This window comes from Thermobia domestica, chromosome 3, assembly GCF_964235325.1.
Source record: "Thermobia domestica chromosome 3, izTheDome1.hap1.1, whole genome shotgun sequence".
Lineage (NCBI taxonomy): Eukaryota > Metazoa > Arthropoda > Insecta > Zygentoma > Lepismatidae > Thermobia > Thermobia domestica.
Window position 1 is genome coordinate 324,844,906 of NC_137456.1, and position 26,860 is coordinate 324,871,765.

A 26,860-nucleotide genomic window follows, 5' to 3' on the forward strand; every position below is an offset into this window, starting at 1 on the left:
AAGGTGCTCTCTAAGACAGAGCAAGGCTATCAATCGTAAATTTCAAAATGAAGCTCGCGGTTTACATTCTAACTCGTCCCTCGCTCCATGTCGACTGTCCCTTCCAATAGTCTCTCAATCGATTTTGTATGGCGTTCTTTCCGGGTTCATGTCCTGGGTTATTCACTCTGATTTGCGTCTCGATGAAAAAAGTGCATGCTCGTAGATTAACCAAGGTAAGGTGATGATAGGAATGCTGACGGGGAAGCAATCTGTTATTTTATTAATTAAGAAATTACAACGTAAGAAATGAATGACAGACAGCAAAGGCAAATGAACTTAGAAAAAAAAAGTCGATAGGTGATTTAACTTGAAACGAATGATGATTCTTTTGACTGAAATGTTCTTTTAAAATAAAATGTCCCATTGCTCAAAATAAGAAACTTTTCCATATGTCAAAATACACATATCTTCACATCCCCCCCCTGAAATCAAAGTCCCGAATGAAAACATTTCGGAGACAAACAAAAAAAAATCACTTTTTAGAATTTCTGTTTAAAAAAAAGTTAAGCATCTTTGTAGTTTCATTCAATGTTCATGATAAAAACACAGCAGCAAATATAGTCTGGAAAGAATCATATGATAAGAAATGATGAGTACAGCAGAAATTTTTACACACTAACACAGTTGATAGCAGAACAGTCAATGCCAAATGACGTAAGCACAGCAACGTCGATGTTGTAAACACAGCATCACTAAGCACAAGATGTAGGTCTGGAAATCACAGGTACAATGTCCTTATACATCACATAACTGGAAAGTTCATTCAGTACAAGTAGATTATAGGAGTAGGGTAGACAGGTATATGATAGTAACATCACAAAATTTAGGGGATACAGTCAATGACTGCCCAAAACACGGAAGATATGAGAATAGGGACAATAATTGGATAAAATGATGGAATGAATAAAAATCGACGAAAAATCAGGGAAAAAAAGCAAAAGTAATAACTAAACCATAATCCATACGTATATATCTATATATAGTAAATAAAAACTCCAATTCCAATAAAATTGTAACTCTATAATCAAAATAATCATTACGCGGTAGAAGAAAAATTAATCTAGCTACCCATAGAAAGAACAGATAAAACAACATAAAAGAATGTTGATTTCAGGTTTTAGAAAAACGAATTGTGGAGAATTTAGTTCCACAATGACCGACGTATTGGCAGAGTTATAGCCCTCTGCACTGGCTATTAAAACCTTAAAAGAAATCAACATGACAGACTATTACCAAACATATTCCTAAATCCAATAACTAAATATGCGCGAAAAGAAAAAAAAAACTTCTTTCTTCTTACATGAAAGTACAAGTACGTATACCCACAGGAAAATGTGGAATCAAGTCAAATCTACAAATATACAAAAGTATATATCAAATAAGCACAAATCTTCGTCATACATAAATCCCAAGTCATCTTCATGATGAAATACGCAAGTTTACTATATACACTGCAGGCGAAAAAGATCACTAAAATCACACAAGAGGTTATAACAGTGTATATTCCTTTGAAAAGAATACATTGACTGAGTATGTTCCCAATAACTAATAACAAATCGTAGTATCGAATCAAAAATCCAGGGAAAGGAAAACTTCATTCTTCTTTACATCCACATTTGGGTTATAAAATGCATCTTGAAAAATGAAAAAAAAAACGTAGGAATTCCTTCTTCATCACTATCATAACATAGATAGTATACAAATATCAATTCATAGTCGCGTCTATCTCCCTAGTTTTCTTCTGCAAAACATAATGTATCAATAAGATGTTGATCTGGCGCCTAGATACTAATTTATACAGTTTATAAGCTGTTGATAAAATGACTAGGAAAAAGAACGTGTTCTACAAAGTTAACCAAGAGTTCTAAGTAACTAAAGAAACAATGATGTCTATATGAGTACTCCTTTTTCTTCTTCCTCTTCGTTGTAATAGTTATTGCCGGCAAGACTTAGAAATACAAACAAACCAAAACAAATTCCATAATGACATGGCCAGTGTCAAAACAAAATTCGTCACCAACTTCACAGATGTTCCTAATCCATCAAATCTTCCTTTGAGAACCGTCTTCTTTTTCCTTTTTTTTCTAAAAAAGTAAACTTCATTGCAGAGAAAAAGCTTCCACTTCTTTTCCTTCTTCCAAGGGAAAATACACAGGTAAAAAATACTGATAGAGATCCCAATTCTCCTTGTCGAAAATACACAATACAATACGGTCTACGTTGTCCACATGATCCTCTAAAAATTTTCGTGTACTCAACAATGCAATTCTCGCAGCAGGTTCCTTAGGGAAATGAAATGCACCAGCAGCGATGCAAGGAAAAGCCACAGTTGCAAACTGATTTTTCAACACAAAATCAAAACAATTGTTATAACAATTTTCCAAAGTCTTCTTGTTCGCATCTCTGGGACCACACGTCAATAATACATGATCAGCGGGGAGATTATAGCCTGGAGCAATCTTCACTTGTCCTGCTTTTAAAGAACGTATTTTCTCGCAATCTTTACGAAATTCTTCTCCTGCAGCTTCTTGGATACTTCTGTCTGCTCCTCCTAATGGAATGAGTAATTCATTCGTGGGGTTGACAACGGCGTCAGCTTTAACCATAGCGATATCTCCACGAAAAACACTGATTTTCTTGTTGATTGCAGAATTGGCACCAAACTTCGGTTTCAAACCGGAACAATTCTTCCCTGTTTCAGCCCAAGTAGGTAATTGGTTGGCAATCACAACTTCACGAAGATTCACAGATGGAATATTTACTTCTTTTTCTATCATGTTCACCGCAGGATTAAAAATAATCTCATAGTGTTCTTCTTTTTCTTTCTCTCTCTTATTTCTTCTTTTCTGTTCTTCGGCACAGCAGGCATTCGCAGTAGCATCCTCGACAACGTCTTGTATATCCAAGTCAACATCATCTTCTTCCTCGCCCTCGTTTTCCTTCTCCTGTCTCTCGTAATACTTCTTCAATCTCTGTACTGCAATGGAATCAACCTTAAATCTTCCTCGCGCAGTTCTGAACTTAACAAAATAGGAATTTGGGTGGTCAATATCCTGAATTATTCCTGGACCAAAATAACGTCCACTGAAAGCTCTGGTGGATCCTTTCTTCATGGTGCTGTCCAAAATCCATACCTTGTCTCCGACTTTGAAATTGGGTTTCGAATGACGTTTGTCATAAAATTTCGTTGCCGTCTTATGTCTCTGGAACCATTTATCATGGGCTTTGTCTCGTATTTCTCCAAGTTGCTGTAAACGTTCAGCATTGTCCTGAAATTGACAAGGGGTGTCCAAAATTGCTTCGTGTAGCATTATACATCTGAATCCATGCAAAAGTTCAAAAGGGCTGTATCCAGAGGATAAGTTAACAGTTAAATTGTGGGCTAACACAATAGATGGAAGCAGTTCGACCCATTTTCCTTGATCTTTATTACACAACGCAGATTTCAGTCTCTGTTCAATGTTTCGGATAGCTATCTCAGAAGTCCCGTTAGCGTAATGAGCTTGAACATTTACAAATCGAATCTTAGCTCCAATCATTGCACACAACTCCTTGAATAGGTTACTTGTAAAACATGGACCTTTGTCTGTGACTAATTCTTTGAAAATACCGTATTTCAAAATTACATTTTCATAGAGAAAACTACTTACAGAAGACGCTGTTATATCTGCTAATGAACCACAAATACTATACCGAGTAGCTGCATCGACTACGACAATCAAATATTTGTGTCTCAAAATATTACTCGAGGAGTACACCCCTCCAATGTCTACGAAAATGCGATAGAAGGGCGGCACTTGAGGATACGTTTGCAATGTACCATAAGCAGAACCAGGTTTATTTTTGCTGGACTGGCAAATTAAACATTCTTTGCCTTTCTGATAAATATATTGTTTCATATTAGGGAAATACACAGATTTCACTAAAAGATCATATGTCTTAGAAAAGCCTCCGTGACTTGAACCAATGGCAGAAGTATGACCCGCATCAAAAACTTTATAGCGTAATGAAACAGGTACAGCAACTAAAAATTTCATACCACTAGATGTTTTTTGTTTTCTATACAAGATTCCTTCTTTAACCGTAAAATAAAATGCTTGTCTTTCAATTTTGGGATTTTTCTTTTCCTTGTTTTCTAACCAATCAAAAATATCCTTATAAAACGGGTCCTTCATTTGTTCATCTCTAAGAGAAGGCTCGTCACTTAGCATATTGTTACACTCTGTAACAGTGGAAGAAAATACTCGAGGGTCTTCCTCATTTTGTTGCTCATCTGAAATGTCCCTGGGGGCACGAGAAAAACGTGAAAGTGCATCGGCTTCTATGTTAGATACCCCAGATATGTGTGTCACAGTAAAGTTATACTGTTCAATAAAACTAAGCCACCTAGCAAATTTGCCTACATTTTTTGTCTGCTTTAAGAACAAAAGACTCTTACAATCGGTTTTCAAAAAAAAAAATGACGTCCTAGTAAAAAGTAACGAAAGGATCTAAAGGCATATATGATACTCAAAAGTTGAAGTTCATAAGGGTGTCTAGACTTCTCGCTTTTATTTAAGCTACGGCTACAATAAGCAATGGGTGCTAACTCTGGGTCATCTGGAGAAGATATAGGTTGTTTGAGCACGGCAGCAAGACCACGAGTTGATGCATCACAGAACAAGTATACAGGGTGTTTCGGATTATAATGCATCAAATATGGCGATTTTATGATAAGATCTTTAATTTTCTCAAAAGCATCTTGTTGTTTTTGTGTCCACTTAAACGGTACATCCTTTCTGAGAAGTGAATTCAAAGGCTTCGCAATTTCAGAAAAATTAGGTAAGAATCGTCTTACAAAGCTAGCTAATCCTAGAAAACTTTTCACATGTTTTTTCGTCTTCGGACGTTCATAATTAATAATGGAGTCAGTTATTTTCTTGGAAATTCGCAAGCCATCGTACGAAATATCGTGTCCCAAAACTGTTAATGAAAAATAAGCCAATTTCGTTTTTTCTGGTGCAAGTTTAAGACCACGTTCTCTAATTCGTTGAAATAACTTCTTGGTGAGATTGATAACATCCTCAAAAGTGTTCCCACCCCCAAAAAAATCATCAAGGTACCCGAAAATTTGTTCAGATTCTAATCCTTCCAATGTCATTTTCACTAATCTGTTTAAACCAGCGGAACTAGTGATAAGGCCTTGAGGAAGTGCTGTAAAACAAAAAGAACCCGCTCCTGGGATTGAAAAGGCAGTGACGTGTTGGTATTCTTCCGCGATTTTCACTTGAAAAAAACCACTGAGCAAGTCCGAGCAGCACAGGTAGCGACGCTTACTAAGACGCGAAAGAATGTCTTCTATCGACGGTACAGGAAAACTGTCTGGTGCAATGTGTAGGTTAATAGCTCTACAATCCAAACAAAATCTATAAGATCCAGACTTCTTTTTCACGAGAAGAATAGGCGAGTTATAACTCGAGATGCACCTCCTAATAACCTTTTGTTTGAGCAAAGTATCAATCTGTTTTTTAACTTCTTCTCTTAAGTGGAAGGGGATAGGAAACTTATTGGTGTGAACTGCGACGTTATCTAGCATTTTAATTTCATGTACGTAGCCCTTGGCCACTCCAAAATCATCCTCTGACCAAGAAAAACAATCCTTATACTCCTCTATAACAGAATAAAACATTTGCTTCTGATCGTCCGAAAGTTGAGGGTTAATGTCCACACGCTTGACATCAAAACCAGCAGGAAAGTTATCGTTGTCTTGTTTACTGGCTAAACCATTATTTTGAACACTATCTGTATCATTTGGATAATGTGCACCCGGCCTAATGTCAATGGCTTCACCTAAATGAAGATTTTTCTCTAAACACAACTTTTTATTGGTTGGGTTGACTACTCTAATGACAGGATTAACAGAATCCACTCTAGACTCATTAACAAAAATTTCGGCTTTAGAACAGATTTTCTCATTGGGTTGCAAAACATTTTTAACTCCCACTAAATCATTAATTTTACGAACAGGTACTGAAACACTGGAATTTGGTGGTAAAGTAACAGATTTCGCCGTTATGAAATACGCTTGCATAAGGTTCGCTGTTTGTTCGGAAACTGTGCCTATCGCATGACTTTCAGGTAAAGCGTGATCAGTAGGCTTCCCAAACCTAACTATGTGAACTACGTGAATATCCTGGTTAATAGTGACATGTTGAGGAAGTAACCAATCATTCCCCAACAAAACAGAAGATGCAAATTTGTCAACAACTCTAAAAGTATGCGTAAATGAATAGCCGTCAATTTTGAACTTCAGCACAGCTAACGTGTTAGTTTCAAGTCCTTTACCCGAGATGCCACGGATAATAGTACGTCTTTTAACAAGTCTAGTGTTCGGAGGAAGGAGCTCTCTAGTGCAAATTGAAATTTGACTCCCAGAGTCCAACAACGCTTTATACTCTTTGTTTCCAATAGTAATTTTGATACAAGGCAGAATCCTATCCCTAACAATAGGCGTAGTTATCGTGTGAGTCTTAAAAGCAGGTCTCTCACCATTCCCTGAACTATTTCCGCTATGTAAAACATTACAATTATTACTTCCCTTGAATTGTGCCATGTTGCACACTAATGCTTTGGCCGGACAGTGTATTTTATTATTCACGTGAGACGTACTATGATTCTGTTTGCGCTTGTTCTGTTCGTTCTTAACCATAACAGAAGTATTCGTCGCAGAGCCCATTCTATCATGCATATTATTATTATTCTCGGCACTTTTACATTCAGAGGAACAAAAAGAAAAAAAAAGAGTTACATTTCTGTTGATGAGACGGAATAGAATCTACTGACTGTTGATCACCGCATTCTTTCTCAGCGGATAAGATGTCATAATGCAAACATGCAAGCATTTCTTTTTTTTCCCGTTGTTCTTCGAGAGGAAATGAAACATGAGAATTATCGCGCAATGAAACATCAGCTATCTTAGCGATAAATTCCGGTGTACTATACAGCAAGATTTGTTCTTTCGAATTAGATTTAATGAGCGTCTTGTAATTTACTATTAACTCAGCTGACTGTTCTTGTAATAAAAACTCACATAATGCATCAACAGATGGAAACGATTTGTTGCATGTAAGCTTAAAATACTGAGGCAATAACCCTTCAATAAGGAAATTAATTTGTTGTTGAATAGGCATGGCTTTATCAAAACTAAGTATGAGATCTAGCTTCTCATAAATATATGTCATAATAGGTTCCCCCTCTTTTTGATCTCTAGAACGAATGGTGTATTCCGTCACCTTCTTAACTACAAAACCACAAAATAATGTGATCATTCGTCTCTTTATGTCTACATACGACAAGTTCACAAATTCGTCTGTCCTAGAAACCACGCTAAGGCTCCGTCCCTTAATAGATATGGGAGCAAATGACGCTTCTTTACTGCATTGAACTCATAAATGACGCAGTAAGATTCGAAATACTCAAAAAAACGAATAACGTCTTCCCCATACTTGCCGTGAAAAAATGTGGGGCGCACAATAGAATCTAGAGACGTAAGACGAGCTTGTGCCATAATGCTAGTATTCACCATTTTCACTAAATATCTCTAAATAATATAACTAAAAGCACATAAAACAAAATAATACAACAAATTGAGAGGGTGGAGGGAGGGTGGTAAAACAAATAGAATTTCATCAAATTCTAACAGTGGGCGGCAAACAAATTAATGCAAAGTGAATCGAGGGTCGCAGACATGTGTGCATTCACACAAGTTAAAACCACATCTCCGCCATGTGGAGTCGCCCCTTGTCGGTCTGAGAGCTCAGATGATGTGTTAGTAATTGACGTGTTTGGGGATGTCAGATCCGACAAGTTGCGCCCAGGATTTCGTAAATATAGAACTTAACAAAACATGAGGTACGGGATCCAACCTGGGTTGCATTTAAATGAAATCCAACACGTACAAAAGAAACAGACTGTGATGTTAAAGGGGGTGAAAAGGGGCAAGAAGGGAGTAACTTTCGGGATAGGGTAATCTACTCGCACTTACTTGCAGGTCTGATCGTTGTCCTCTCGACGATTCCTCCAATAGGCTGATGTCCATCCATCTCTCTGCTTGGCTGGCCGTTCATCCAAGTAACCAAGGTTAAGGGTCGGCGAAACCCGAACTGAGAAACCAACTTTGCGAAGACCGCAATTTTAGATAAACTTAAAATTTCTTCTTAAAAAGTAATACATCGTCGTTGAATCAAAGGTGCTCTCTAAGACAGAGCAAGGCTATCAATCGTAAATTTCAAAATGAAGCTCGCGGTTTACACTCTAACTCGTCCCTCGCTCCATGTCGACTGTCCCTTCCAATAGTCTCTCAATCGATTTTGTATGGCGTTCTTTCCGGGTTCATGTCCTGGGTTATTCACTCTGATTTGCGTCTCGATGAAAAAAGTGCATGCTCGTAGATTAACCAAGGTAAGGTGATGATAGGAATGCTGACGGGGAAGCAATCTGTTATTTTATTAATTAAGAAATTACAACGTAAGAAATGAATGACAGACAGCAAAGGCAAATGAACTTAGAAAAAAAAGTCGATAGGTGATTTAACTTGAAACGAATGATGATTCTTTTGACTGAAATGTTCTTTTAAAATAAAATGTCCCATTGCTCAAAATAAGAAACTTTTCCATATGTCAAAATACACATATCTTCACAGAAGTATTTCAAGAAAAAAATATTATTAGCAATAGTAGTAAAGAACAGAAAAAAATACTTTCTAACACTCCCATATATATACTTTAAATAACATATTTTTTTTTACTTCTGTAACTGTCCGTTTCGTTAATCCGTTTTAAAAAGCGAAAAATAATCCGTCACAGAGTCTCTAATTTATATTGTGTTGCAGCGAGCATACAACGACCAGATTCCTTCAGCGCGGGAATTGGAGCAAATGTTAAGTCTCCTTTCCCCTATCTCAGAAGTTAAAGGGTCTGGTCGTTGCAGTGCTTGTGCAACACAGCACGGTTTCCAGTGAATGAGAAGATTTTTCGCGCTAAATGAGCTTTCTGAATTTCTTCATTAGCAATTAACAAATGAAATTTGTTTTTATGCATTCATATTTTTAAATTACGGTACTTGTACTGAAGCAAATCAATATAATGACAAAAAAGTGGTAACAGAATTACAAAATAAGAAAGAAAATACGTATGTAGTAGAGCAGAAATCAAATTTAAGTAGATCCGCATTTACAAGTTAATTCTTAGCTTATATATATAATGAAGGTTTCTTCTACAGTAATTTGTGAACCAAATATTAATAAGTAAATATGCAGAATTTCCCCCCTGTCTGTGGATAGTATTTTAGTATATACATATTTCTTTTATAAAATAAGTATATTTTATACTCTTGATAAAACTGTATGGTCGGGAACGCCACATTGAATTTGGGACTATTGCAGATTTCAGATGAGAAACAACATGGCCTTGAGTTGGCTTCACACGGCGTCCAATTGGCATTGAGCGGTGTCGACAGTTCGCGACAAGCAGTTCTGCACGCTGTCTTCTCGCGCTACTGCGAATCTTGACAATATCACAGGCTCTACTTAGAAATATTGTACTAGCACATTAACTGCTCACTTTACCAAGTAGAGAAAAGTATTACGAACAAATACGTGAAAACTACATCTTTCTATGTCAACTGGTTGTCATGATAGACGCTTTGAAAGGTTTCCATATAAAACAATTAGTAAAACGAGCGTTGAGTCCCACGTCTAATTTCCAGTGGATTTTGTTTCGATTTGCAAATAGAACTCACAACTTTTATTACAGGATAATCAGGGGTGTAGCCAGCAGGTTGTTCTAGGAGAACATTACTTTCAGGGGGAGGAAAGCTTTTCACATATTAAAAGCAGAACAAATTACGTGTTTCACAACATGAAAGCATTTTAACTCACCATATATACCTACATACTATGCGCATATTATATTTTCACAATGCTTTCTTATCAAAAGACGGATCTTGACAGTACTGAAGTTAAAAACCGGAGTGTAAAAGATGAATCAATAAGCTATTCATAAGAAAATAAATGCTGTTTATAGCAGTCTGTTTATCTGACTTTGTGTTTATGTAGGTTAAAATGCAAAAGGGAAAAAACTCGAAAAAACTCCGATATTATTATGCAATAATATAGTAGTGAGTTCACAGTGCACCCAGTCAGGGAAATCAGAATATAAAGCATATGATTAATTTTAGTTGCTTCAAGTAGGTATAGAAACCGTATTGATGATGATTATTTTTTTTTTAAATTTTCATATTTTATTATAAAGTCCTTCATTTGCATTAACTGTTAAATAAGTTTATTAAACATATATCAGACGAACCTCATTTTGGAGCTGGAAATAGTTCGGAAAGATAGAGCCCCCTTTTCCCCCTTCGCTACATACCTTTGCAATCTGATTCATATACTATATATACGCCTAACATCGTAAGAATAAAGCATGGGAAGTTTGTAATTTGTTTTGAAATTTACTTCAAGATAGACCCTTTCTTATTCGATAGAAGGAACGCAGTATGTTTTCTGTTTCTTTTTTTCTTTCACGTTTCACTGCCTTATTATGTGCGACTTTTAACACCCTCTTTTCTCCTCTATAAGGGAATCAAAAGCATCAGGCGTCTGTATGGTGTCATAAATTATCGTAACCCAAAACAAACTCGAGCATATCGAGTTGCTTAGGAATCATATGGATTACTTTCGTGGCACCTACACCAAGCACAAGCGTGCTACTTGTTATGAAAACGGAGAAGGAAACAAAGATGCTAGTTGTGTAGGAACTAACTTAAGAGAATTCATCAGTGTCTCGTTGCTTTCTTTCGTGGTAGTTCGTTTATTCTCCAAAATTGTAGTTAACAATGTCTTTAAGCAAACCGAGTACAGCAAAAGTTTTATTTTCTGTTTTCGTTTTTTTCTTTTTCTTTCAAGTACTACGAAGTCAAGCTCGAAGAATTATTTTTTGTGTTTACAGTTTTTGAAACCCATAAAAATAAATTTACAAGACAGATTCAGATAAAGACGAAATATTAACTGACATAGATGATAGTAAAAGTAGTGTTGAAGACAAGTGTTTAGCATTTCCACTGGAAAAGTTAACATGTAAGTAATTTAGTTGCTATATATACTTCTAGGATGCACAGTCAAAATTCTTGAGTTTGCTGGAATAGTACATTTACATTGTGAATCATGTTGCCAATGTATGTGTCATAATCTCAACTGGAGGAAGAGCGAGAAGGGAAAGGGGAGCCCGAAATCCGGCAACACCGCGCGGAATAACGTGCTCCATTGGCCACTGCCCGTGATGCTATACATTTGAAACACACAGTGGTTAGCAATGCTCAGAGGCGTAGCCACGTGGGGAGTCCACCGGGTCCGGACCTCCCAAAAATTTCGAAACTCGACTAGCATTTGTAGACTTTCTTAACGAACTGTACTTGTTTAACAGAGAAATGATTGATGAAGCTAAATATTTTATTTTACGCCTCATCATGTACTCTTTCTTTTCTTATAGAAATAATCGTTCTATCATTTTAAAAAAAATAAAGGTGACAGTAATTAAGAATTACGTATCTTTCCGGGTACAGTATAAGACAGGTTCGTTATTACGTACATGTATTGGACCTTCCTCAAATAGTTTGAACCCCTCCCAGCTAACATGTTGTTCCTATATCTGGTGGGTTTTAAGTTTGCTTTCCAAAACGTATGACATTGATAAACATTATTACGCCTCATGTGGAAGCTGGTCCGTATCCACGGGGGGCAAGAGGGGGCCGGCCACCCTAATTTTTTCTCCCCCCCCCCCGTAAAATTTTCATGGAAGGCTTGCAAAAAATCTCGATTAATTCTATGTGTAAACAGTAAGAATAAAATGCAATGTAAAAGAGATTATTCCAAGAATTTTTCCATTTTAACTATTTGACGAACACTTCTAAACAGATTTTAAAGAAGTTAAAGTAAAGTTTATCAGTCTTCTCGAATCTCGATATGAAATGACACAATACATATTGAAGCAAGTTTTTACGAAAAGAAGGAATACGTTCATAATACTTCATGCCACAGTTGTAGCGATCTGGGAGGTAGAAGACGAAGTGTGAAGTGCTTGCTTCAAGCCAAATCATAAAAACAGGAACAGGAACAAAGCGTTTATCTTTTGTCGATTGCAGTAACGGCGGTAGGTTATTGTTATTCTATTGTGTAGTTGTAGTACTTAAATGCATTGCAAAATCCTCGTCAACAGCTAACCTTATATTAAAAAATGAAATGAAATCTTGGAATTTTACGTCCCACGATTATGCCGGTTAAGCTAAAGGAGACGGTGATGATGAGTAATGAATGAAATTTTGGAATGAAGAAAGTGGGAGGAAACGGGATAACCCCGAAAAAACCCACGCACACGGTGTTTGTCCTCCACAAAGTTTACTTGGCGGGGGCTGCACTGTAAAAAATTTCGCCTTAAATTTACTAACCGATTACCATCAACTCTCGCTGCCATCCGATTGCCCTAAATTTTACGGACCACCGTTTTTTCATAAAAACGGTAGACCGTAATTTAGAAGCAAAATAATATTGACCGTGTTTAGAAACAAATTTGGTACCGTATATTTTACGGTAATTTACCGTAAAATTTAGGGATCGTTTTTTTTTTAAAAAAAAGCACAGGTGTGTTATTACCGTACAAGATTTACGGTAATTATCACACCGATTTCCTATCTAGAGGTCCTTGCCGGTCCAGCGTGCCCTGTTGCTAGATCCAGTAAGAATTCTTGCTGGGCAATATATATTGACCCAAGTTTCATCGAGTTGCTGGAACTGTATCAGTACACACACTAGCTAGCAATAATTTTTCCTGGATGGATGCAACTAGAGTGCACGCTGGTCCACTGGTGTTAAAGACTACTTAACTAAAGAAAACACAAAAGTGAACGAAAGAAGCGTTGCACCTACGACGTGCATAATATCCATAAGAATAAAAGTTGAAATTAATTCTTAGTTTGTAATGTCGAACCCTTGTTCTGATATCATCTTGAACATACATTGCTTTTTCTTTTCAAAATTACCAATTTTGTCATGTATTGAACAAAACACCAAAAGAGAATTCGATATTACATACCAAAAAAAAAAAAAAACTACTTGAATTTTATAGCTGAGTTTTCGCACGCTTTGAAAATGTAGTTGGAACAAACATCCATGTCCATATTCATAAATCGATATTTTGTTGCAGTGTTAAGACTCGCTTTATCGCATGTATTTTCGCTATGAGTACCAGTAGACTAATATACCTCAAATATTCTAATCAGCGATTTATTCGATTAGTCGCATTATTAGGGTTTCAGATAACCAAGCAGGCACCCGACAACATAGCTTAGAATGACCAGAACTACGACTAAACAAGTGTAAAACCATATGACTTCTCACAACACTGCCTACAGTATCCAGTATCCGCTATCCCAAATTAATAAATACGTGTTTGCATAATTATGTAACAGTGGCATCAATGCTCAAAAAAAAAAAAAAAAAAAAAAAAACTTCCAGAGTATCGAACTTTTTCATATTTATTAAACGCTCAAATGTATCAACAAGACACCAGAACAGATTATAGGTACTCAGAACAAAACTAAAGATAAAAACATTTACAGAAATATTTTTCAAATCTAACAATTCATTTATCCAGAAAAAATAATGACAGCATGGGCGCCCGATGAAAATTTTCTAGGGGACTCATCTCCCTGGTTACTATATACCCTATTACATTTGATATTTTTTATTTGTATTAAGAAATTTAATACGTTTTCATTATCTAGGGGAGCGACCCCCTGCTCCTCCTTCGGGCACACATGAGTGACAGTATTCTTTTATTTCTGTAACATGAAAAATTGCAACACAATTTGCGTAATGCTGTACTAAGTATGGTAAACTACGAAGCACTTTTCCTATTTTTTTCTTTTCTTTTTCTTTTTTTTTTAAGTATTTCAACAGTGTGATTCTAATTCTAGCTTCACCACCACTCGTAGTTGGCTACATTATCATAAGACTTTAGTTTATACATCGAGCAGCTTCTTGGTTTCGAATCGTTGCGCTTTGGAGCGATCTGCTTGCCACGATAGCCAACTAAAGTTTTGTTTGTCACAGAAAAAAGTTCAAATATTAACATGGTGCTTTCCCATACATTACCTTGCTTAATGTTGAATTTCCAGGATATCTTCAATAGCACACTACTGTATATATCACACCAGAAAACCACACACTAAACAAACAAATAAACAAACAAAAGAAAGAGACAAAACAAAACAAAGCACAACACATCCGAACCTACGCGCCATCAATCCTCGCTTCGAACATGTGCTTTTTCTCTCCAATGCGCATGCCCGACACAAGCATCTGACAGGAAAACGGTCTCCTACCATTATTTTAGAAAAACGGTAAACCGTATATTTTTCATGGTAGGAGGCACTTATTTTCACGGTTATTGGTTACAGTGTGGGATCGAACCCGGGACCCCAAGCACCAGAGGTGAACGCTCTACCCCTGAGAAACCTTATATTAACTATGGAACAATTAGTAGTGAATTGAATTATGAGCTCCGAGTTCCGTTAAAGGCGACTGATTCTAGTAGGGTCCAAATTATTGTAAAACAAGAACTGCAGTGGAACAGTCACCGAAAAAGTAATGGTTGCAAACACTTTCATATGTTTGTTCTCGTAGAAGAATAAAAACTAAATTACCTTAATTAGATGAGTAACTGAACAAGTGAACATATTTTAACGTTTAAGTTAAGAATTAAATTCCGGGTTGTGGAGCCAGGACTAGTAAAAATTTGCAAGGTTTAGAGGAGAAATTAAGTAGCAAAATGTTTTGTATTGTACTTGGGGTGGGGGATCCCGTGGAAGTAGCTAGTTTTCATATAAAAACGTTGTAAATTGGAATTATTTCTTAATCGCGTACGCGTAATAATGTTGTAATTCAACATGAAAGAAGCAGTGATGCTTTTACTCGATAGTAGATGGCCCGGCGGGAGCTCATGTGGTTCGGATTCCACGTTAATCAGTATGTCCACGTCTCATAAAGCCTCGCTGCTGAACGGGACGTTAAACTCAAAATCAACTCAAATCGATACTAGATGGGTGTAGCGTTTAATTACATTGAGAAAAATCCGTTCTCCAGGCACTGCCCTTAGGTGTTATATCATGTCATTGCAGGATGTCTGATGTCTAACAGCCTTCCTTATATTATACATATATGTTTACCTTCGTCACCTATATGTTATATACGTCCATTTGTATGTGAGATCCTGACCGCCTCTATTGTTTCATGCGGAAGGTATGTATAGATGGAACACGTACACACAGTGGCGTATTTAGCGGGGTGGCTTCCGGGCTTAAGCCCCCCCGAAATCTTACCTAGTATAGTAAAGTAAATGAAATATCATGCAGAATTTTCACATTTCCAGGCAAAGCCCCCCCCGAAAGTTAGCAAAGCCCCTCCCGAAACAAAATCGTAAATACACCACTGCTTACACAGAAAGTATTATAAAACATGCATTTTCAGTTATACGCTTGCTGTACGTTAAGTCCAAGAACTACAGGATTTACAAATGTAACATACTATATTATGTATGCCGCATACATTTTTTTCTCAGTGTAGCTTTGAATAACATTATATATTTTTTTTTAGCTGTTTTGGTATGTGTCTTCTTCGTATAGTGTGCAGGTGGTTCATTTATATTAAACTAATTTAATTTAAGATTTTCAATAAGAACTTAGTATAAGTATTTTTTAAAAAATACAAGTGTAATTGTAAACAAGGGAATTACTTCGAAGTTTCCCGTCCACCTAATTTTCAAAAAAAAAAAAAAAAAAAAAAAAAACAATAAAATCTACAATCATCAATTTCTACTTAAACTTTACTCATTTTATGCTCTGTTACGCTCGAGGTGTGAGTACGGAACAACAATTACGCTATCTCGAGGGGGGAGGAACAACAATTACATATGGAAATCCATTATTAACCTAAAGGGGAGACTGGCGGGCCGCGCGGAGCACGGTTGTGGGTAGTTAATGGGGAGTGCGGAGGTGAGAGGGAAGAACGAGCGAAGCGAGAAGCCGAAGTAAGGGATAACGCACTAGTTTTAGGTTAGGTTATGTCTACTTCGCACTTAACTTAGTACCTACTTAGGTTTGTTGAGCTCTCTCATCTCAAGCAGAAACTCCTGAACGATTGTTGGTGGTCTTTGTTCTTTCATTCTTTAAGCCATGAATATTCAAAAGATTAATCTCATTATCAACATCATGTTTTACAAATGTTCGTACTGTCAATTCACATCCAGCGCAAAGGCCCTGTACACTTGCAGGCATGTTTACTCGAATATTGTACACAATTCAACCGTCCTGAACCTAGAGACAAGTAGTTCCCTCTACTTGCGAATTAGTCCCGTTTTTATAACCGCTTATCAAAAGATATTACATATAAATTACGCTTCACTTACATGTTATCAAGCACACAAGCAATCAAATTATCAATTTCTTCTAGGTAAATTTTCAAAATTTTGATAAAAACGGAAGGGCAACTTCGCAAGTTAACCCTAAACAAGAGCCTAAGTAAAGTTGAATTTCCTTATTTCACAGTAGATCATCTCTCGTTCTTCATCTTAATGTTAGTACACATGTGGGACTATTAAAACATTTATATTTTAATTCTAATTCGTGCAGTTAGTAATACCCATTTAATAAAATTCACCTTTTTTCATGTATATTACAGAATGTTAATGTGTGTGTGTAGAGGGGGGATAATAGAATTAAGTAGAAGCAAAATACTTAAACATTCAAGAGCAGATATGATGAATTGCTGATGTTACTATTTGATGAACTATAATATGGGTGGCTCGAGCCCCCCTTAACTTCTACCGGGCCCCTCTACATTTTTGGGCTGGCTACTGGCCTGTGTGGAAGTATATTGTGTTCGTCGTGCATTGAGTAACAACCAAGACGGATGACTTGGAATGTAGTTTTTTTTTCTTTTATGCACATGTGTGTGTGTGTTGTGTGTTGATGTATGAATAGGGTTGCCAACTCTGTAAAATAATAATAAAAAAAACGGCACTTCCTCAAAACTCTCTATGATATAGGTCTCAGCGTGAAGTATCTCTGTTCGGACCTATCCATGGAAATGAAATGTACTATCGTGAACAAAAGTGCATTAACACATATATTCTGTATGTCCTTAAAACATTCACTAATAAGCTTAATAGATACATTGTGCTATTAATGAGAAACTGAAATTGATCAATCGGCATTGATCAACTTATTGTATTTACCAGTAAGTACCATTTCTTTAAAATTATCGAAACACATGAACAAAAGTATAATAATCTTTACAATTTTGGGTTTGGAAAAATGAAATTCACTCTTTAAACATATAGTCTCTACTTTAACTATAGGATATTGCTTTAAGAAGTCCTTTTCCACTCTTAATAAATGTATAAAATTCCTTGAAAGTAAATTTCAAATTTTCCCTGATACAGTCCCTGTCATCTCTCTAAAATTTTCTAAACAGGTGAACAAAATATATTAATCGTTGATAGATGGTGAAAGGTAACAGTTTTGAGTTTACGGAATGACAGCTACTTTTCAATATCTATACTTCGAACTAGATACAAATTTGAAAAAAAAAACGGTTATAAAGGGGCTGGTGAGAAGTTTGTACTCGTCCCCGGCTTTAATCAAAATAACAGCAATTCTTCCGGCCAGACTAATCAAAAGCCGGACAGTTGACACCCCTATGTATGAATATGTGGCATTCGCAATTCATATACCAGTATCTCTTTTGTATCAGCTGTTTTGGTTATTAGTTATTAGATTTAATTTTATTGTGTGTGCTTTAATTCTGTACATAACTTACAAATTCTGAATGAATTGCATACCATGACTTCTGTAAATAACTTACCAAAAAAAAAAAAAAAAGCCCAGCTTTCAACTGAGGAAAAGCTTACAATTAAGGCTTAGACTAAACAAGCAAAGTGCAATTCAGTAGAATGTTCGAAAAAAAAAATGATTTAAATGTGCAGGACATCTTATGGCAGTAATGTTGTATGCACTAGATACATTTCCACAATTTATTTTAAATTTTCCTAATAAATTGTGAATAAAGCGTGTTCAATGTACATTTTTTTATATATAACATTAATCTTTGCTACGAACTCTCTTCAGTCTACACTGAAGAGGAATTCGGATTACTGTCAGGGACTGAGTTTGCTAGAATGAATTGTTCACAATAATCTAGAAAAAATATTCAGTGAATCTACAAAGCTTCTGAAATTAATATTAACTGTTCCTATGGCGTCAGTAAAAGAAGAAAAGTTCTTTTTCACATTAAAAAGAATTGACACTTTCAAGAAATTGAATGTCCCAAGAAAGGTTATCACCATTGGTTATGCTTTCCATCGAAAAAGACCTGACAATAAGAATACTAGAATTCAACCAGCATGTATTAGGCAGATTTGCTCCCATCAAAGAGAGAAGAATGAACTTACTAATTAAATAAGGTGATTAATCGGATTAAATGTTCCGCGTTTTTTATTTTTTAAAAAATAAAATTTTATTTAATTTAACATGTCACATGGCATTTGCATCTAAAGTTATGCTGATTAGTCAATGAATCCACTTTATATCTTCTGTCTCCGATCGTTCCTACAGCAACAGCCGAAACCTCAATCCACTGGCCGCCACTGGAATCATGTGTATTAAAATCACGTTAGTATGATACTAAACCAACCAGAGGGATAGAGTTCAGTGATAACAAAGAGAAGAGTGTACCAGCTAAAAATGTTGACAATTTTTAAATAGGTCATTCGATAGGACAACATGTTTTTCACTCTTAGCTGCCACGCTGCACAAATTTGACTTTCGCAATGCAATAATAATTAATGGAAGTATAAAGCCAGAAATGTTTGGGGTATATAATTTAGTATTTTGTAATCGTTTCATTATTAAAGCTAACTCATTTTTTTCATTATTCTTATAATGTCTATCAGATGGATTGACATGAAATGTTTTATCTGCCGAAAGTATTATGTAATAACAATCCAAACTTTATCAATCTCATACAGAGTAGAATATGTTTTGTTATTTTATACACTGTAATTGATGATAGTTATTGATTTGCTTCTTCTCGTTTCTTACAGGTTATTATAAAATCTAAGGCCTATCATCATGGATACGTTTTCTTCCTCAGAGGTATTTTTTTATTTTCAATTTGTTTAATTATTTTAGAATTTAATAATCGAATATTATTCACTGTTTCAGACGTTCTTTCCTCAGAGACATGTTTTCATTTTTAATTTGTTTTAACCACTTCTGGAATATTCCTCTGGCTTCCCTCACATTAAGGTGAGAGACGCCAGAGGAATATTCCAGAAACTTTCATGCTCTATTTTCCCGCTAACCTTTTCGTCTTCAATTACAATTTTTCTACTTTGATATCGTCTATCAATTGTAGTTTTTTCGGCCCCTCTTTCTCTTCTGCCATCATATCTTCTAGCACGTACTTCATGATACAATTTGTTCTTAATAGTAGGGGAGCTTAAGGCAAAAAATGGCCAAACCCTGCACTTTGTGTTAAAAAGATGGCACTCGGATATGTTGTTCTCCTGATCCAACTAAGCAGGAATCGAAGTGGCCCCACTCCGACAGGTGGCCAGAATCCAATGTGGCGTCTATCAAAGATGGCCGCCTCTGCGAATTCATAGTGTTGGATTTAGAGGCCTATATCTCATTAACTAATAGTCCAATCTTCACGATTCAAAAACTAAACGATGAAGAAGATAATAGGGTCTATTAAATTAGCAAAAGGTTTCACCTAACACTGAAATTAACACCTACAGAAATTATTTAATTTGGAACTTTGCATTTCTTATGATGGAGTTTACTCATATTTTTTAAAATAACAAGTAAACGGTTGGGATTATCGAAAAAGATGTCGTATAACGTACTAGCATCGTTCACCCCGCTTCGCTGGGGTCACCCCGGAACGCAATAAACTTTGTTACTTAGATAATTTTTACTTTTTCGCTTTCAAGTGATATGATAAAAACCATAGAAGATTGCAGTAAATGTTAACATTATATCGCCTGTCATTTATGTTAACCCGCCGAGTGACACGGTCATGTGGGTTGCATATAAATACGGTTAGATTTAGCTATGATGAGCTAACAAAGGATTTCTACGTTATGGACACTTCAATGGTCAATTATCTCAAGACACTGGTAATTGAAAATTAAAGTGATATGATAAAAACCATCTAGGGTCCAAATCTTAATAACCCCCCAAAAATGAAAGAAATTGGTTCAGCCGTATTAGCGTGATGAGCTAACAAAGGATTTGTACGTTCTCTTTTATATATATAGATTAAAGAGTGTTAAATTATATTTCGTTTGGTGTATAGATCATTCAGATTGGTTAATAAACAACGAAGTTATGAAAATTTAAAGATTCACGTTGAGTCGATTGATTTTCCCAAATTTCGAACAAGAGTTCATTTACCGTAATAAAACATCACTGGATGCTGCATTGTACGAAACAAATCATTCTCTTATGATGTGTTCTTCATAAGTCCCATTTTCACCAGAGCACAAGACAGCCTGACCCAGTCCGCTTATATGAATCCAATATGGCGGCAATTAATTATGATCCATAAAGATAAGTCTTTTTCGAAATATTGATTGAAGTATCTAGATCAGGGATGCAAATAAGCAAGAAAATTTTACTCGCCCAAGATGAAAGGTACTAGCTACATCTTAAAATAGAAATAATTTACGTACTTTCTGTGTGATATTAAATATTCGCCCCGGGCGAGTGGTTATTTTCATCCCTGATATAGATTTATAATGAAGTACGACAAAGTAATAACAAACGTTTTTCTCTCCCCCATTCTGCTGAGTAAGTATGGGAAGGAATGAACTCCAAATCATGTTTCGAAATACATCAAAGAATCTGATAGAACTGAGTGTTTAAAAAGCTTGAAGTATTAACAACAGCACTATTCTCGAAGTATTTCTATTGAAAGTAACAATGACGTCTCTGGCATGTAAAATTTGGGGGGGGGGGGAGGAGAACTCAAAGAAAGTTGTGTAAATGGTACTACCTAGCCCAACCTGTGTATTATCTTCGATTCCATTTCTTACCTCTCTGCTTACCTTCACGGATCCCTTGAGGTAAATCAAGAACTATCGTTTCACAGTCTGAATATTATATTCCAAATAAATATAATTATTATTATTTATATGTTATTCTGTCGTTAGTATATAAATTAAATTAGAATAAAATATTGAATATTTTCTACTTCAAAATATTGGGGGGACGCGTCCCCTCCGCCAGAAACGCCCATGGACGTAAATCTTGTGTAATGTTTCGGCGAGAATAGTTCAGAATCACACAAAAAGGCAAAGTTTGGGGCGCCTACGCAATTCTTGTGTTACCAAGAAGTCGCCGATTAGCCTATTGTTTTGTCTCGATGAGTGGACTGACATCTTCGGCTGCAGTCAGATTAATTTAGTTGATGACAGTGAGTGTGTTGAAACTGCATTTGATCAGTACAAAGAAGTAAGAAGTAAAGCTGTTCCTGCCTATTCTAGTTCTAATAGATTGGTTATTCAGGAAATTTTATCACTGTAGATAATACAGATTGTTATTATCTAATGTACCGGTAATTAAGATTTCTTTTACTTTGTGTGATTTCTTGATGCTTGGTGATTGAAAACGTCGTTGGGTAATAATACATAGACTGACTGGAGATCGAACCCGGCGTTTTCCAAACAAATTTATTTTCTTTAGTATTGAAAGCGAAAGCACTTCACTGCAAGAAATAAATCTCTTCGACAGTCTTAATTCTCTTATAAATATCGCTTTCAGTTTAGTTTTCTAATGTAGGTATTGTGCCAAATATTTTGATAAACTAGTAATTTAATATTAATTTTGATAGTACTAAGTGTACTTTTTGTTTATTTGAGTTTAACGTCCCACGTGTACGACTTGGTGGCTAAAGAAGACGTGGACCTAGGGAATCCGATTATAGTAGAACCACTTTCGTTCAACCCTACCCGCACTGGGAATCGAACTCGGAATTACGTGCACAGAAGACAAGCGCGCAAGCCACTAGACTAAGCATGGGTCCTAAATGCACTTTTCTATGTAGGTATAAAATATCATAATTATTGTAATTAAAGCATTGTAAATTAATTTATTGACTATGTAAGATAAATAGTCTCAAATCAAGTGGGTCTAAATTGATCATGTTTAATGATCGTAGGAAAATGACAACTTCCTCGAAAAAGGTAAAACTTGTTGGAAGTAGTTCAATGGAGATGAGTTTTGTAATAGATTGGAATAAGTGTGTACTCTGTCAAAAGGATGATACCAAGTCTCTTGTAGTTCCCAAAGACAATAAGGATCCAAGCAGACGAAACTCAGCATATTCTACCTTAGGTAGGAATCTGGAAGCCTTTTCAAAATTAACTACTTTACCAACTTATTTGCACCCTTTCATAACGGAATCCACAAGTGGTGATGATGTGGCAAACATTTTCGAGAAATTCCAGGCAAAATATCACAAAATATGTTATAAACATTACAGTAAGGACAAATTAGACAGACTTGAGCACAAGATTTTATCATCCACGGAGAACAGAAGAATAAGAGTCATCTCCCTTAAAGAAAAGGACGCGTAAGTCCGAAAATAAATCACTGAAAGATGAAATCTGTTTTTTTTTTTTTCTGTGAGCGTGGTGCTAAACTTGCGACAAAATTGTGCTTAGTTGCCACAAAGAGAACTTCTATTCATGTCGCAGAGTGCGCTGAGAAATTAAGCGATGAAAGAATTATAGGAATTTGTAGTGCCGGGGATTTGATTGCTCAAGAGGCTTGTATCACGCAAACTGTTTATCTAGCTTTCATAATAAGGCAGAAAGAAAAACACACAGAAGATGAACTAGAGAACGATCGGACATTATGTAAAAGTTTTGCTTTTGCCGATGTACTTACATATATTATTGAATCTATTCGAGAAAGCGATTCCAAAGGACTTGTTTTCAAAATGAGCGATCTTCTTAACCTGTACGAAACACGGTTAATGACGATTATGAAGAAGCCTGAATCAGAAGAAATAGAATTTCATAGTACAAGATTTCGTGAAAGGATTCTTCATTACAGGCCACAGGTAACAGCTCATCTGTCCGGCAGAGAATATGTTTTACTTTCAGAAGGATCTGACATAATAAGTGAGCTGGAGAAAGACATTGATGAAGATGCTATGGCACTAAGTCGTGTTGTTAAGATGCTTCGAAAGGATATCGCAAACCACAAGAGTCATTTTGTAGGAAGATTTGAGAATCACTGCCAGGAAGATTCTGTTCCTCCTTCACTAATAGCTGCTCTGCTGTTAATATGTTACTTTATGGTTCATCTGTCTCATCTGATAGCAACGCAAGTCAAGCAACTTCAACTATTAGTCAACTTATATTTTATAACTTCAATCAGAAAGCAGGCGATATTGAAACAGAAGCAGCCAGACATAAACACAATTGCGAGCCACCTCTTCCTCTCTATGTTGGACTGATCGTTTATGCTAAAACTCGTAAAAAAAATTCTCGTAAATGAATTGCATTCACTAGGCATTTGTATATCGTCTACACGTGTACCGGAAATATCTTTATTATATTTTTGAAAATTCAGTTGATCCACAGTAAATTTACACCACGCGAACCAAATGTTTGCGTTGTGTTTCTGTTCTTACAATACAAAAGAAATTATTTACATTCCAATTTATAACAATACTAGCAGCGTTCACCCCGCTTCGCTGCGGTCACCCCGGAACGCAATAAACTTTGTTACTTAGATAATTTTTACTTTTTCGCTTTCAAGTGATATGATAAAAACCATAGAAGATTGCAGTAAATGTTAACATTATATCGCCTGTCATTTATGTTAACCCGCCCCGCTTCGCTGCGGTCACCCCGGAACGCAATAAACTTTGTTACTTAGATAATTTTTACTTTTTCGCTTTCAATTGATATGATAAAAACCATAGAAGATTGCATTAATGTTAACATTATAGCGCCTGTCATTTATGTTAACCCGCCGAGTGACACGGTCATGCGGGTTGCATATAAATACGTTTATTTTTACCTATGATGAACTAACAAAGGATTTGTACGTTATGGACACTTGAATGGTCAATTATCTCAAGACACTGGTAATTAAAAATTAAAGTGATATGAAAAAAACCATCTAGGGTCCAAATCCTAATAACCCCCCAAAAATAAAAGAAATTGGTTCAGCCGTATTAGCGTGATGAGGGAACAAAGGATTTGTACGTTCTCTTTTATAATATAGATATTGCTTCATGTAATTTTCTTATAATATTGTAAAGGATATAAAGCCAATGTCTATGGTTTAAAGACATGAACTTACTTGTTAGCCTTCCTGTGCAGTTCTCTTTTAATTCAGATGATAGGCCTACCATAAATCTTTTCTATCGTGAAGCTACGCATGTAATTTCTTAAGATATTCTTAAACTTGATTCATGTGTAAAACTAAATGGTAAATTCATGTGTAAAAGTGAATGGTAACAGAGTAGGTGATATTGCTTTGTCCGTATTCGTTTACAAATCTAGATACTTCAATCAATATTTCGAAAGAAACAAATGTTTCTTTATGTTTCATAATTAATGATAGCCATATTGGATTCATAACTGGGCTTGGTCAGGCTACTTTGTGCTTCTGGTGAAAGTGGGACTTATAAAGAACACATCACAAGAGAATGATTTGTTTCGTACAATGCAGCATCCATCAGTGATGTTTTATTATGGTAAATGAACTCTCGTTCGAAATTTGGGAAAATCAATTGACTCAACGTGAATCTTTAAGTTGTCATAACTTCGTTGTTTATTAACCAATTTGAGTGAACTATACACCAAACGAAATATAATGTAACACACTTTAAAAAGTTATACGACATCTTTTTCGATAATCCCAACCGTTTACTTGTTATTTTAAAAAATATATGAGTAAACTCGATCATAAGAAATGCAAAGTTCCAAATTAAATAATTTCTGTAGGTGTTAATTTCAGTGTTAGGTAAAACCTTTTGCTAATGTGTTAGACCCTATTATCTCCTTCGTCGTTTAGTTTTTGAATCGTGAAGATTGGACTATTAGTTAAGGAGATATAGACCTCTAAATCCAACACTATGAATTCGCAGAGGCGGCCATTTTTGATAGACGCCATATTGGATTCTGGCCACCTGTCGGAGTGGGGCCACTTCGATTCCTGCTTAGTTGAATCAGGGGAACAACATATCCGAGTGCCACCTTTTTAACATAAAGTGCAGGATACTTCCCGTTAGCTCCCCTACTATAATCAATGTCCCCACCAGTTCTTTTTTTCAAAAGTTTTATGTCCGTTAGTTCTTTTTATGTCTTTAAAAGTGAATCTCATTTGTCAATTTCAAAACCATTCGTCTGTTAAAATCCTACGTGTATTGTCATATCCATTTATAGTATGTCAACTTCTTTTACTTATATCTCTCAAGTCTCTAAAATGTACTATATGTATTAGAAAATAAGGAAAAGTTTGTATCACGAATTTGCCAACTCTGTCCCCTGTTGTGTAAGTTTTGAAAGACGTAATCGCTCCAAACACTTACCATACATTGTGAGGCATACCGATTTTCCTTTGAGTTTTTCCGTGATGTATCTTCACTTACACATTGAGGATACGCTGTCTTTCGATTTTACTGGCGTTTTTCCCTTTCGGTAGGTCTGCCCATCACTCTTTCTCTGTAGCACATGATTCGGTGTCTGGGGTTTTCTCATTTTCTCTCAAGCTGCGTCAACGCTTATATGGCGGATGCATCTTGGGTTTCCGTTCCTCTTGCTGTAGTTGAGTTTTTAAATTGCAAGATTTTGCAGTTGGGGAAAAAAAAAGCTTTCACAATTTTTGTTTAAGAATTTGTTTCAATATTTGTTGTAAAATTTTTAGAATGTATAATATCAGAACCCGCTAGACTCTATCAAAATCGGAAGTGTGTGAAAAAAACTAGTTGTTGTGGTTTCAAATCTGCTTTCTATGGAGCAAAACTGGTTAAAGATATCGAGAAAGTTTCTTGCAGTCGATTCAGCTTTCCTAGAATAGATATCTTCTCCTTTAAACCTTTGTTGAAACGAAAGTGGTAGAACAAGTCAACCATTTCCGGTTCCAACGTTTGTTCCATATTGAAAGAACGGTAACAGATAGATACTAGTGCTCTTTCTTTCTTCTTTTCCTCCTATTGCTTTCTTTCTTTGCTATTTCAATTGAATCAGAGTCTCTGGAAACATATCGAGGACATTCACAACACTCTATTAAATTAAAATTTAGAAATAGTTTCTTTTCAAAATTGACTCCCAGAGAGCATAAATGATAAGAGACATCGAGTATTGGGAATAGTAGAAACAATTATTTCATTTGAAGTAAAATATTCCGAAATGTCTATAAAATATTGCGCTTCTTTACCAGCAATATAGAGTCCATGAAGGAGTGAAAGAAATTGAACAAAATCTAATACTGAAATTGGATAAAAATCAATTACTCAATTTATATACAACAAACTTATAAAGGTAACCAACAAAGTTCTGTCGCTTATTCACCACCACTTTTTAACATCGATATGTGCCCTAAGACGTACCTGGAAAAGTCAAAAATAGTCCCCCATCAGCATTGACAACCTTCTGCCAACGTTCTGGAAGTCCATGGATTCCATCGCGGTAGAACTTGGTGG

At 35.8% G+C, this 26,860-nt stretch overlaps 1 protein-coding gene across 1 annotated transcript in view; it reads left to right on the top strand.

Moving 5' to 3' along the window:
- The window catches only part of LOC145681187 (E3 ubiquitin-protein ligase SIAH1B-like), a 51,344-nt gene that overhangs the window by 18,723 nt on the left and 5,761 nt on the right, over window positions 1–26,860 (top strand). The window contains exon 2 of the mRNA XM_081752670.1: window positions 19,233–19,284. Coding sequence (XP_081608796.1) covers window positions 19,261–19,284 — 24 coding nt within the window. The 5' untranslated portion in view covers window positions 19,233–19,260. The remainder of the gene's footprint in view (window positions 1–19,232; window positions 19,285–26,860) is intronic.